Source organism: Oryctolagus cuniculus, chromosome 3 (genome assembly GCF_964237555.1).
Source record: "Oryctolagus cuniculus chromosome 3, mOryCun1.1, whole genome shotgun sequence".
In the NCBI taxonomy this organism is placed as follows: domain Eukaryota; kingdom Metazoa; phylum Chordata; class Mammalia; order Lagomorpha; family Leporidae; genus Oryctolagus; species Oryctolagus cuniculus.
Genome location: NC_091434.1, coordinates 36,879,882 through 36,893,432, shown reverse-complemented (window position 1 = coordinate 36,893,432; position 13,551 = coordinate 36,879,882). Strand labels below are relative to the sequence as shown.

Below are 13,551 nucleotides of genomic sequence, written 5' to 3'. Positions count from 1 at the left end.
TAAACACTTGAGTCATCTTCCTCTGCTTTCCCACACCCTTTGCAGCCGGGACAAGAACCGGCACCCATATAGGGTTGGTGTTGCTGGTGGAGGCTTTACCTGTTATGCCACTACACTGGCCCCTGATGTTGCAGTTTTTAGTTATTCTTGAAAACCCTATTTTTTTTTTTTTAAGATTTATTTATTTGAAAAGCAGAGTTACAGAGAGGCAGAGGCAGAGAGAGAGAGAGAGGTCTTCCATCCTTTGATTCATTCCCCAGATGGCTATGACAGCTGGAGCTGCGCTGATTTGAAGCCAGGAGCCAGGAGCTTCCTCCAGGTCTCCCTTGTGGGTGCAGGGGCCCAAGGGCTTGGGCCTTCTTCCACTGCTTTCCCAGGCCATAGCAAAGAGCTGTATTTGAAGTGAACCAGTCGGGACACGAACTGGCACCAATATGGGATGCCAGCACTGGAGGCAGCGGCTTTACCTGCTACACCACAGCACCGGCCCCAAAAACCCTACTTTACAGTTTGAAAATTATAATACTTCTGAAAATATTAGACTAATAATGCAATCCTTATTCACAGATTTGTATAGTCCTTGAGTCAATTCATACTTTCTAGAATATAATTAAAACAACACGACCACTATTGTTGCATTTTTAACTGTCCTTTCAGTTATATTTGATTTAGTATATTTTGTTTTAATGGGTTTTATAATATTAAGGGCCGGCGCCATGGCTCACTTGGTTAATCCTCCGCCTGTGGTGCTGGCATCCCATATGGGTGCCGAGTTCTAGTCCCGGCTGCTCCTCTTCCCGTCCAGCTCTTTGCTGTGGCCCCGGAGGACAGTGGAGGATGGCCCAAGTGCATGGGCCCCTGCACCCGTATGGGAGACCAGGAAGAGGCACCTGGCTCCTGGCTTTGGATCGGCGCAGCAGTGGCCTAAGCGGCCATTAGGGGAGTGAACCAATGGAAGGAAGACCTTTTCTCTGTCTCTCTCTCTCACTATAACTCTACCTGTCAAAAAATTAAAAAAAAAAAAAATAGAGGATGTAAGATAGTGATTTCCTAAATGGTGTGTGTATAATTTAAAAAAAAGAAATTAAAACATAAAGCATTTTTATGAAAGAGTCATTAGATAATAAAAAATTTGGATAATATTTGGATAAGTAATTTAATATGCAGTAGAATATTTCTTGTAGGTAATTCAAATATTCTTTCTCACACACTAATTTTGCAAATATATTTGAATATGATATTCTCCATGTAAGCAGAACAAATTGATAAGTATTTGTTTATTGGGGTATTTTTTATAATAGTGATGAGAAAGAAGAACAGGATCAAAAAGAAAAATTGCTGTTGATGGAAGACTGTGAACTCATTACAGCAATTGATGTAATTCCTGGAAGATTGGAAATCACAACGCATCACCTTTACTTTCATGACTGCAGCATTGAAAAAGAGGACGGTGAGGACTTCCGATAGGATGAGTTCTGTTGTTCATTCAGTGCATAGTTCATCAATCATGGAGGAAAAAAAGAAAGCAGAAGTGGGAACATGGAATTGTGTTGTATCATGCAAGTGGAGAAGTAGAATATCAGTGTGGGGTTCAGTCTGTTATTCAACAGTGTGTTAGAATACTTACATTTAAAAGATATGGCTACAGGGAATTACTGTGACCTAAAGTTACAAAACATAGTCTTATTCCTGTAGGCATCTCATCTAATCCTTTCTGTGATTAAATCTGAGGTGTCAATATTAAGAGAAAAGGAAAACTGTTTCTAAGATACAATATTCTGAGTTATTCTCTATTCCCATGGAAAGGCAGGAGAATAGTTGTAGAATTTTAAAACAATTAAAAAGAACAATTTAAACATCCAGTAAATTTAATAAATGATTTTTATAAGGAAATCAAGCAAGTGAATTCCTTTTGCTTAAGTACTACGTTTGTCAGAAAAAGGAGGTTTTTTCTGCTTAGCTGAGTAACTTTGTATGGTATTGCCATCACAAGATTTCTTCTTTTTCAGGAGTCGGTTTTGATTTCAAGTGGCCTCATTCTCAAGTTCGAGAGATTCACTTACGACGTTATAACTTGAGAAGATCAGCCCTTGAGATTTTTCATGTTGACCAATCCAATTACTTTCTCAATTTCAAAAAAGAGGTATGTGATGTAATGTGCTACCTTTCTGACAGTCTTGAAGTATTAGCTTAAAGTAATTTTCTGGCTAGGGAGCTCTAATGATCCTTTGGACTGTATATACTCTTGTATCAAGACAAAACATTAGAGAAAAAAATACATACCTTGGGCATTAATCAGTATATGAAATTTTGCTGGAATTTATGTTTGAGTGTTGGAAGCGTGGTAGTTTTCAGTTTCTGTATATATGAATATATAAAGAAGTCAGTAGAATATTGACTGAACTAGTAGGTGCCTCATAGTCCAAATTCAATAATTTTGGGACATCTTTTTCTTCTATAAATATAATAAATTATTTTTTTTAATTAATTTATTAATTTGATTAAATTAATTGAATTTCAGGTTAACAAATTTTGTATATCTCATATATACAGATTTAGGAACATACTGACACTTCACACACTACCTCCCTCTCAGGCACACTCCCACCCTTTCTCCTCCTTCCTCTTTTTCCCTCTCTTAACTTTTACAATGATCTACTTCATACTCATAAGATTAGCCCTACACTAAATAAAGTGTTAAACAAATAGTAAGAAAAAAACCACTGTTCTTCAACAGCAGAAACAAGGGCTGTAAACTATTGTTGAGTCTCATAATGTCAATTTCACTCCTATACATCACATTTTTTGGGAGTCTATTAGTTACCACAGATCAGGGAAAACACATGGTATTTGTCTTCTTGGGACTGGCTTATTCAACTAAGTATAATGGTTTCCAGTTGCATCCTTTTTGTTGTAAAAGACAGGATTTCATTCTTATGGCTGAGAAGTATTCCATACTATACATACCACAATTTTTTCATCCAGTCATCAGTTGATGGACATCTGAATTGATTTCTTGTCTTAGCTATTTTGAATCGAGCTGCGCAATAAATTCTTAATTAGCGTAACTATTTAGGTGCATAGACTTTGAAACCAGATGATTTGGTTCCAAGTACTATCTCCACCACTAGCTGTTTAATCTTGGGTCTGTTACTTGAGACACTTGGTCCCAACCTTCTTTCCCTCTCTTCTTCATTAGACTTAGACTTGTATTACAAAGCCAGACAGTTCTTGCCAATTTACCTAGCACACCCATTTTCTCTTGTCCTGTCCTGCTTGGAGAGTGGCTTCCCCTGGTCCATGGACTTGTTGCTCAATATAGAAATGAAGAGAGAGGTCCCAAAGGGTGTGCAAAAGCAAGCAAGTTTATTTGGGACAAGTGACAAAAGGTTCCCATGCAGAAGAGGAGCCCTGGAGCTGAGAGTACATCACCAGTGGGACTCCTCTCCTTTGTTATTTCCTTCTCTCTCCCGCCTTGTCTGTGAGATACTGACCCTCACCTACCTCATACAGTAAGGATCATATTTGGGTTGGCTCCTCTGCCTCTGTCTGTGGTATGGAAGAGGTCAGTAATCGGTTGCTGTTTTCCATATCCTCATCTTATGTGCTATTCTGCCCCTCTTCCTATCTTTTTAGTCTATGTTAATTTTGTGTTCCCCTAAGCTTTGTGTTTTTTCTGGAGGGGTGGAATTTTCCAGAATTCACCCAAGGTCCACTCTTTTTTCTTAACCCTGCCTCAGGGGCCCTCTTTCTCTACATAGGCATCTCCCTTAACAAAGTCCTCACATGTTTAATTCTGTCTTGGCATCACATCTCAGAGACTCTGATTCTTATAGAAATAGCTAATTTTCTATTTATATGGGGCCAAGATTTACTTATAGATAATTTGATTTAGATGTTTAAAGATCATTTTCCCATTTTCGTAAGAGGATACCTTTTTTATTATTACAAATAATATTTTTATATGAAAACACAAAAAAGTTTTATCAAAAGCTGTGTCATGTAATTAAACAAAGTCTATGCCTGATAAATACCATATATTTCTATATATTAAGGCCATACATTTCTATATCTTTAGTTATCAGGTTTTTAAATATAAATGTTTTTTAAATTGATTATTTTTATTTGCAATGCACATACATGTTCCATCACTGGCTCACTCCACAAATGCCCACAACAGCCAGCACTGAACCAGGCCAAAGCCAGGGCCTAGAATCCCAAACTAAGTCTCCCACATGGGTGGCAGGGACCATACTACTAAGTTGTCATCTGCTGACTTTCAGGGTGCACATGAGCAGAAAGCTAGAGTCAGGAGCCGAGCTGGGACTCAAACACAGACACTCCAGCATGGATGTGGGGATCCTAGCAGTGTCTTAGCTGCTATACCAGATGCCCAACTCACTGTACAGTTGTTTTTAAATATTTATTCATTTATTTGAGAGAGTTAGAGAAAGGGAGATATTCTACCTGCTGCTTCACTCCCGAGACAGCCCCAGTGGCCAGGGTTGTCCCAGGCCAAAGCCAGGAGGCAGGAGCTTCATGTGGGTAGCAGCAGCCCCAGCACTTGGGCCATCTTGTGCTACTTTCCCAAGTATATTAGCAGGGAACTGGATCGGAAGTGGCACAGCTGGAATAAGAACCAGTACCCCTAAGGGATGCTGGCATTGGTTTAATCTCTTATGCCACAATGCCGGTCCTGCAGAGATGATAGTTGGGAGACGGTCATGGTGGAAGGTACTTGGCTCACTGGGGCATATCCTTGAGAGGCAATCCTTGTCAGAGGATTGGTTATAAAATCTAAGGTGGGTGCTCTCCTTGCTTCCTGGCTCACCATGTGATTATTTCTCAACAAATGCCCTGCCCTTGCTATCCGGCAGCTGAACCAACGGGGTCCACCCCATCATGGATTGTGAAGCTCCAAAACTATGAGCCAAAATAAACCTCTTTCCTTCATGGGATGTCTATATATTAGATACTTACTTATAGTGACAAAAAGCTGACTTATTACACTGATGCTAATAGTTGCACAACTCTGAACATACTACAAAAACACTGAATTGTATACTTTAAAGGGTGAATTATCTTAGTCAAACTATCATAGGGTCCAGTGTTGTGGCATAGTAGGCTAAGCCTCTGCCTATGGCACTGGCATCCCATGTGGGCACTGGTTTGTGTCCTGGCTGCTTTTCTTCAGATCCAGCTCCCTGCTAATGGCCATGGAAAGCAGTGGAAGATGGCCCAAGTGCTTGGGCCCCTGCACCCAAATGGGAGACCTGGAAGAAGCTCCTGGCCCCTGGATTCTGGCTTCATATTGGCCCAGCCCCAGCAGTTGTGGCCGTTTGGGGAGTGAACCAGGAAGACCTTTCTGTCTGTCTCTCCCTGTCTGTCTGTAACTCTGCCTCTCAAATCAATAAATAAAATCTTTAAAATTTTTTTTGAAAATAAAGAAAAGCTATCATAAAGACCACATCCCAAGATTATCTTCATCTTTTTTTTTTTTTAACAGTGTGAACAGTGAGAGAGAGAGAGAGAAAGGTTTTTCTTCCTTTGCCGTTGGTTCACACCCCAGTGGCCGCTGCGGCTGGCACACTGTGGCCGGCGCACCGCGCTGATCTGAAGCCAGGAGCCAGGTGCTTCTCCTGGTCTCCCATGCCGGTGCAGGGCCCAGGCACTTGGGGCATCCTCACTGCACTCCCAGGCCACAGCAGAGAGCTGGCCTGGAAGAGGAGCAACTGGGACAGAATCTGGCGCCCTGACTGGGGCTAGAACCTGATGTGCCGGCGCCGCAGTTGGAGGATTAGCCTAGTGAGCCGCTGCGCCGGCTTCATCAGTTTTTAAAATATAGAATTCTGCAATTGATCTCAGAAGAATAGAATAGTGAAGTGGTCACTAGAGGATCGAAACATTATGGAGAGGAAAGAGGGAGAGAGAGAGAGAGATTAAATAATTGCTACCAAAATAGTTCTAGTGTTCTACAGCATGGCAAGCTAACTGTAGTCTACAAAAATTTTTTTATATTTCAAAATAACGAGAAATAATCTGAATAATAGAAATGGCAGATGTGTGAGGATGTGAAAAATAGTGATTACCTTGATTTGATCATTACACATTGTATAGCTGTGTCAAATTATATGTACAAATATATGTGTCAATTAAAATATAATCCTGGGTTTTTTATAGGCTAGAAACAAAATATATAGCAGACTATTGTCACTTCATTCTCCAAATAGTTACGGAACCAGATCACCACAGGAATTATTCAAAGCATCAGGATTGACACAGGTAAGATTTTTAAAGTCAGTATTTGAGTGTTCATTTTATGTATCAGATATTTGCTTGAAATTAAAACTTGCCTATTCTGATTGTTTTCTTTTGATTATTGTATATTGACAAAATTTGAATCTTCCTTTGATTCCCCAACACAGTGCCTTCCCCCATCTCCCATATCAGTCAGTTAATACCTATACCCTTCAATAATTTTCTCTTTTTAAACAAATTTTTAAAAAAGCAGAAAAATTTTAAAAAGTGTCATGACAAAAAGGAAAAAAAAAATTGTTATCAGTACTTCTTCCAGCCAGGCTTAATAAATGCTGTTAATTTATTTTTGTTTAAATATTTATCTACTTATTTATTTGAAAATCAGAGCTCCACAGAGAGAGGAGAGGCAGAGAGAGAGAGGTCTCCCTTCCGCTGGTTCACTCCCCAACTGGCCGCAAAGGCTGGAGATGTGCCGATCCAAAGCCAGGAGCCAGGAGCTTCCTCTAGGTCTCCTACGTGGGTACAGGGGCCCAAGGACTTGGGCCATCCTCCACTGCTTTCCCAGGCCATAGCATAGAGCTGGATCAGAAGTGGAGTGGTCGGGACTAGAACCAATGCCCATATGGGATGCCAGTGCCTCAGGCCAGAGCATTAACCCACTGTGCCACAGCACTGGCCCCAATAAATGCCCTTGTAAATTATAACTTTGCTATATCTCAACATCTCTTGATCTTGTACTGCTGAACCCAAAGGAAGGCCATTGTTTTTTGGGTTTTGGTTTTTTGTGGGTTTTCTTTCTTTTTTTTTCTTTCCTCTTCTTCCTAGGACTGTTAGTACTCTCGTAATCAGGGTGCTTGCCTCCTGGCTGTCTCCTTTCTCCCACAAACACATCATCTTTAAGTGGTCTTATTCAAGAGTCATCAATAATTCTTTACTGTTGTCAATAAGACAAGTTTTGTTTAATGAAGTGCATTCTCTGTTGTTGCCTGAGCAATAAACTTAAGTACTGAGTCCTCAACCTGGCACCCGAGAATTATTGGACTTTCTCTAAGATACATGTCTTTCTTTTCTCACTTTTCCCGTCAATGTCTGTCTGTCTCTCTTTTTTTAGAATTTATTTTATTTATTTGAAAAGTGGAATGAGCTTTCCATCCACTGGTTCATTTGCCAAATGGCCACAACAGCCGGGGAAGTGCCAGGCTCAAGCCAGGAGCCTGGCACTCCATCTGTATCTCCTATGTGGCTGCCAGGAGCCCAAGGACTTGGGCCATCTTTCTCTGCTTTCCCAGCCACGTTAGTGGGAAGCTGAATCAGAAGCAGATGCAGCTGCTGGTGCTTCTGATTCAGCTCCTCTGTAACGAGCCTTGGGAATGCAGCGGAAAATGGTTAGAGCCAGAGCTCCAATATGGGATGCCAGTATTGCAGGCAGCAGTTTAACTTGCTGTACCACAGTGGCACTCCCCTAAGTATATCTTTTGTGTAAATTACACAGTAAACATCAAAGTGAATGTTCATCTGTCAGCAAAAATTCTCAAGCACAACCTTACTGTGTAGAGTAATTAGAAGCTTAGATGCAGTTAAGTAATTAATAGAAAATAATTATTATGGCTGGTGCCTCAGCTCACTAGGCTAATCCTAAGCCTGCGGCGCTGGCACACCAGGCTCTAGTCCCGGTCAGGGCGCAGGATTCTGTCCCGGTTGCCCCTCTTCCAGGCCAGCTCTTTGCTGTGGCCCGGGAGTGCAGTGGAGGATGGCCCAAGTGCTTGGGCCCTGCACCCCATGGGAGACCAGGAGAAGCACCGGGCTCCTGCCTTCGGATCAGTGCGGTGTGCCGGCTGCAGCGCACTGGCCGCAGTGGCCATTGGGGAGTGAACCAACGGAAAAAGGAAGACCTTTCTCTCTCACTGTCCACTCTGCCTGTCAAAAAAAAAGTATAATTACATAAAATTATCTTAGCATATGTCTCGTTTTAAAAGATTTTCTAGTATAGCAAAATTCCATCTAAAGAAATCTTTAAAAAAAAAAGGGGGCGTGGGTCCAGTGCTGCAGCATAGCTGATGAAGCCACTGCCTGCAGTGCTGGCATCCCATATGAGTGCTGGTTCGAGTCCTGGCTGCTCCTCTTCTGATCCAGCTCTCTGCTATTGCCTGGGAAAACAGTAGAAGATGGCCCAAGTCCTTGGGCCCCTGCCACCCACATGGGAGACCCCGGAGGAAGCTCCTGGCTCCTGGCTTCAGATTGGCACAGCTCTGGCCTTTGCAGCCAATTGGGGAGTAAACCACCAGATGGAAAACCTCTCTCTCTCTGCCTCTCCCCTCTCTGTGCACTCTCAAATAAATAAATAAATCTTAAAAAAAAAATGCGGGGCTGGCACCGTGGCTCACTTGGTTAAACCTCCGCCTGTGGCGCCGGTATCCCATATGGGTGCCAGGTTCTAGTCCCGGTTGCTCCTCTTCTAGTCCAGCTCTCTGCTGTGGCCCAAGTGCTTTGGCCCTGCACCCGCATTGGAGACCAGGAAGCTCCTGGCTCCTGGCTTCGGATCGGCCGTAGCAGCCATTTGGGGGGTGAACCAATGGAAGGAAGACCGTTTTCTCTGTCTCTCTTTCTCTCACTGTCTAACTCTATCTGTCAAATAGATAAATAAAAAAAAATTCCATGTACCATTGCTCTATATTAAGGTAGTTCTCTAAGGATAATTAATGCATCATTAGAATTTTGAAGTTTTTGTATACTGAGATATTTTAAAATATATATGCTTCTGAATATTTCCATTTATAAAATTTTCACAGTAGGACAGTCATAGAATTAAGAATTTTTAAATACTCCATTTATATTTAATTGACAAATAGACTTAATGTAAGATTTACGTTGGTACTGGCATTGTGGCATAGCAGGTAAAGCTGATGGCTGCCATGCCGCCATCCCATATGGGCTCCAGTTCAAGTCCCGGCTGCTCTATTTCTGATCCAGCTTTCTGCTAATGGCCTGGGAAAAGCAATGAAAGATGGCCCAAGCACTTTGGCCCCTGCACCCACGTGGGAGACTCAGATGAAGCTCCTGGCTCCCTACTTCTGCCTAGTGCAGCCCTAGCTGTTGCAGTCACTTGAGGACTGAAGTGGCAGATGGATCACTCTCCCTCTCTAACTCTTTGAAGTAGTGTCTTAAAAAAAAGAAAGATTTATGTTCAGTCTTTTATTCCTTTTCTAAATTTTAAAAGAAAGGAATTTAGGAAATATATGGGGATATAGCTCTATGTTAATCAACTTGTTTTTTGATGGGCTCCATTCTTTTTATTATGCATATGGTAGTCAGTGTTTACAAAAAGATAGCATGAGTCCTGTCAGTGATAGTTGCTGATTTCTGAAAGACAAAAATTAGCTGATTTTGATTTTGCTCTTTTTGTGCCCTCTAGAAATGGGTGAACAGAGAGATATCAAATTTTGACTACCTCATTCAAATAAATACAATGGCAGGCCGAACCTATAATGACCTTGCTCAGTATCCTGTGGTAAGTCTTATGTAAATCTAATGAAGGTGAAGTTGCCTTCCTGTATGTGTTATACCCTGTTATTTTTAAGAAGTCTGTAAACGTAAAGAGTGATTTAAAAATGAAATCTTTTTTCTTTCACTCCATTGCATATATTCCAATGGATTTATAGGAACTAAGGTTTCTGGTTATTGAACTAAAGATTAATAAGTGCTTGTAACAGAGAAAAATATTTCTAAAGACTGTTTGTGTTTAGATAAGCATTGATACTAGATATGGGAACATTAGCTACCCCAGGAATAAATGTCTGTATTGTAAATTGTTGCTCTTTTAGTTTCCCTGGATTTTACAAGATTATACTTCAGAAGAATTGGACCTAAATAACCCCGCTGTATTTCGAGATCTTTCCAAACCAATTGGAGTAGTTAATGATAAAAATGCCAAAACTATGAGAGAAAAGTAAGTGCTTTTTGTGTCTTTTGAAAGCTATCATTGCTTGTTTGAATTTGTATTGATTTCTATGAGGGCCAACCTAATATTTTTTTTCTTTTAATGAACAACTATTTTTGATCATCTAAGTCTGATCATTACTTCACTAAGTTTTCTTGAAAATATCTATGTTGCCATCAACCCTATTTGTGGTTCTGTTGATTTCCCTTCTTTGTGAAATTTAAATCTACAGTGTTTTGAGTTTCTTTCTGGCTTATAATCAGTATGTGCTAAACAGAAATAGGTCCCTAAATTTTTTTCCCCTATGTATTTTAGACCTTATCATCCACTAATCTAACATTAAAATGTGGCAATATTTTGAAAAATAAAAATTAATATTTAATATTATACAATAATAATATGATAAAGAACAGTGAAGTTGTGAAAATTTGGAAAGTGTCATTAAATAACAAAAGGAAATTTCTATAATTCTGATATATTATTTATGATCTACCCTATAAACTTCTGTTTTCTTTTTTCCAAATCAAACTGCTTTCAGGCAAAAGAATAGTCTGATTTTAATTTCCTTTTGTCTCCCTGTAAACTTGTAGGTGACTTTTCAGTTAATGACTTCTGATGATAGTAATCTATTTTACAAACTAACTTACAGTTTTATTTGAAAGTGGATGGTTCTAGCTGGCGCCGCGGCTCACTTGGCTAATCCTCCGCCTTGCAGCGCCGGCACACCGGGTTCTAGTCCCGGTCGGGGCGCCGGATTCTGTCCCGGTTGCCCCTCTTCCAGGCCAGCCCTCTGCTGTGGCCCGGGAGTGCAGTGGAGGATGGCCCAAGTGCTTGGGCCCTGCACCCCATGGGAGACCAGGAGAAGTACCTGGCTCCTGCCATCAGATCAGCGCGGTGTGCCGACCGCGGCGGCCATTGAAGGGTGAACCAACGGCAAAGGAAGACCTTTCTCTCTGTCTCTCTCTCTCACTGTCCACTCTGCCTGTCAAAAAAATAAATAAAAAATAAAAAAAAAGAATTAAAAAAAAAGTGGATGGTTCTTTGTGGCATATTTTTAAAACTCTTCATTTCTAATATTCCTCAGTGCTTTTGGTTATATTTAATGTTTTATGTAATTTACCACTGGAACTTTGCTGTTCCATCACCACTATAAGTCAACATTTTTTCCTAGCAGTAACCTGAAAAAGCTTTTTAAAAAAATAACATTGTCAGGGCCAGCACTGGTTCAAGTCCCGGCTGCTCCATTTGCGATCCAGCTCTCTGCTGTGGCCTGGGAAAGCAGTGGAGGATAGCCCAAGTCCTTGGGCCCCTGCACCCACGTAGGACACCTGGAAGAAGCTCCTGGCTCCTGGCTTCAGACTGGCGCAGCTCTGGCTGTTGCAGCCATCTGTCTCTCTGCCTCTGTCTCTAACTCTGCCTTTCAAATAAATAAGTAAATCTTAAAAAAAAAAAAAAAAATACCATTGTTGTAGGAGTGGGTGTTTAGTCTGGTGTTTAAGATCCATGTGTCCTACATCAGAGTGCCAGAGTTCAATTTCTAGCATCCTGCTCATGCAGACTACGGGAGGCAGTAGTGATAGCTCAAGTAGCTGGGTTCCTGCAACCCACCAGAGAGACTTGGATTGAGTTTCCACCTCCAGGCACAGCCTGGTTGTGGCCATTGCAGGGATTTAGGGAGTGAACCAGTAGATGTGAGCGAACCTGTGCGTGGGTACTCTATTTCTCTTCCTCTCCCCCCCTGCCTCCCCTTCCCTTCATTCCTCCCTCCCTCTGCTTTTCAAATTAAAAAGAAAAAGACGGGGGGAAAAGCTGCAATAGGAAATACTCATATAAATTATTTTTTAAAAGATTTATTAATTTATTTGAAAGGTATAGTTACACAGAGTAAGAAGAGAGAGAGACAGGAGAAAAAGAGACCTTCTGTCTGTTGCTTCACTCCTCAAATGGCCGTGATGATCATGGTTGGGCCAGAATGAAACCAGGAACCAGGAACTCCAGATGAGTTTCCAACATGGGTGGCAGAGAGGCCTAAGCACTTGGGTCACCTGCTGCTTTCCCAGGTGCATTAACAAGGAGCTGGATTAGAAGTGGAAGTAGCCTGGAATTGAACTGGTTCCAATTTGGGATGCCATGCCAGCCTTCCTGGTGGCAGCTTAACCACTGCACTGCAGTGCTGGCCCCAGTATAGATAACTTTTTTTTTTTTTTTTAAGACAGAGCTACGGAGAGAGGTAAAGACAGAGAGAGAGAAAGGTCTTCTGTCTGCTGGTTCACTCCCCAAATGACCACAACTGCTGGAGCTGAGCAGATGTGAAGCCAGAATCCAGGAGCTTCTTCTGGGTCTCCCACGTGGGTGCAGGGCCCAAGGACTTGAGCCATCCCCTGCTGCTTTCTCAGGCCCATTAATAGGGAACTGGATTGGGTGTGGAGCAACCAGAGCTCAAATTGGTACCCATATGGGATGCTGGAGCTAGACTGGGGCTTTAACCCACTGCACCACAGCACTGGACTCCCTAGACAACTTATTTTATCGGCAATCAAAGATATAAGTTGTTTTAAATTTTAGTGGTACATGTTAGCATAGATATAAGCAACTTTGACCTGAAAGTATCGTTAAATCAAAAAATAATTAGTAAACAATACATTATGTATAGTACTTTTTTTTTAGATTTATTTTATTTATTTGAAAGACAGAATTACAGAGAAAGGTAGAGACAGAGAAGTCTTCCATCCTCTGGTTCACTCCCCAGTTGGCCGCAATGGCCAGAGCTGCGCTGCTCTGAAGCCAGGAGTCAGGAGTTTCTTCCAGGCCTCCCATGCGGATGCAGGGCCCAAGGACTTGGGCCATCCTCCACTGTCTTCCCAGGCCACAGCAGAGAGCTGGACCAGAAGAGGAGCAGCTGGAACTAGAACCAGCGCCCATATGGTATGCCGGCACCTCAGGCCAGGGCTTTAACACGCTGCGCCACAGCACCGGCCCCTGTATAGTGCTTTTACATCAGAAATATTTGAATATTAACTCGTACATTAGGATGGACAAATATTAACCAAAAAGTTGATCCTAATCAACTCTGGGAAGTAGAATTACAGTTGATTTCAAATTTCTTCTGTTTTAATTATCTCTTTTTTTTTTTAATTTTTTGATAGTGAACATGTTATTGCATAGTAATAAATTTTTCTAGAATCCAGTATTATTGATATTTCTTTGTTCAGGAAAAAGTATTAAGGAATAAAACTTTCTTTATTCATTATGATATGATGATGATGATGCAAATACACTGACTCAAAAAGCTACATTTTTAGCAATATGTTACAAACTGGCTCACTTATGTAATTTTACTATTTTGTTATAAAGCT

The 13,551-nt window shown here is 41.3% G+C and overlaps 1 protein-coding gene across 1 annotated transcript in view; it reads left to right on the top strand.

Annotated features, from left to right (window-relative positions):
• NBEAL1 (neurobeachin like 1) overlaps positions 1 to 13,551 on the top strand; it is a 211,464-nt gene that overhangs the window by 146,794 nt on the left and 51,119 nt on the right. Inside the window, 5 exon segments of the mRNA XM_051849252.2 lie at positions 1,302 to 1,450; positions 2,010 to 2,143; positions 6,181 to 6,282; positions 9,671 to 9,766; positions 10,080 to 10,204. Coding sequence (XP_051705212.2) covers positions 1,302 to 1,450; positions 2,010 to 2,143; positions 6,181 to 6,282; positions 9,671 to 9,766; positions 10,080 to 10,204 — 606 coding nt within the window.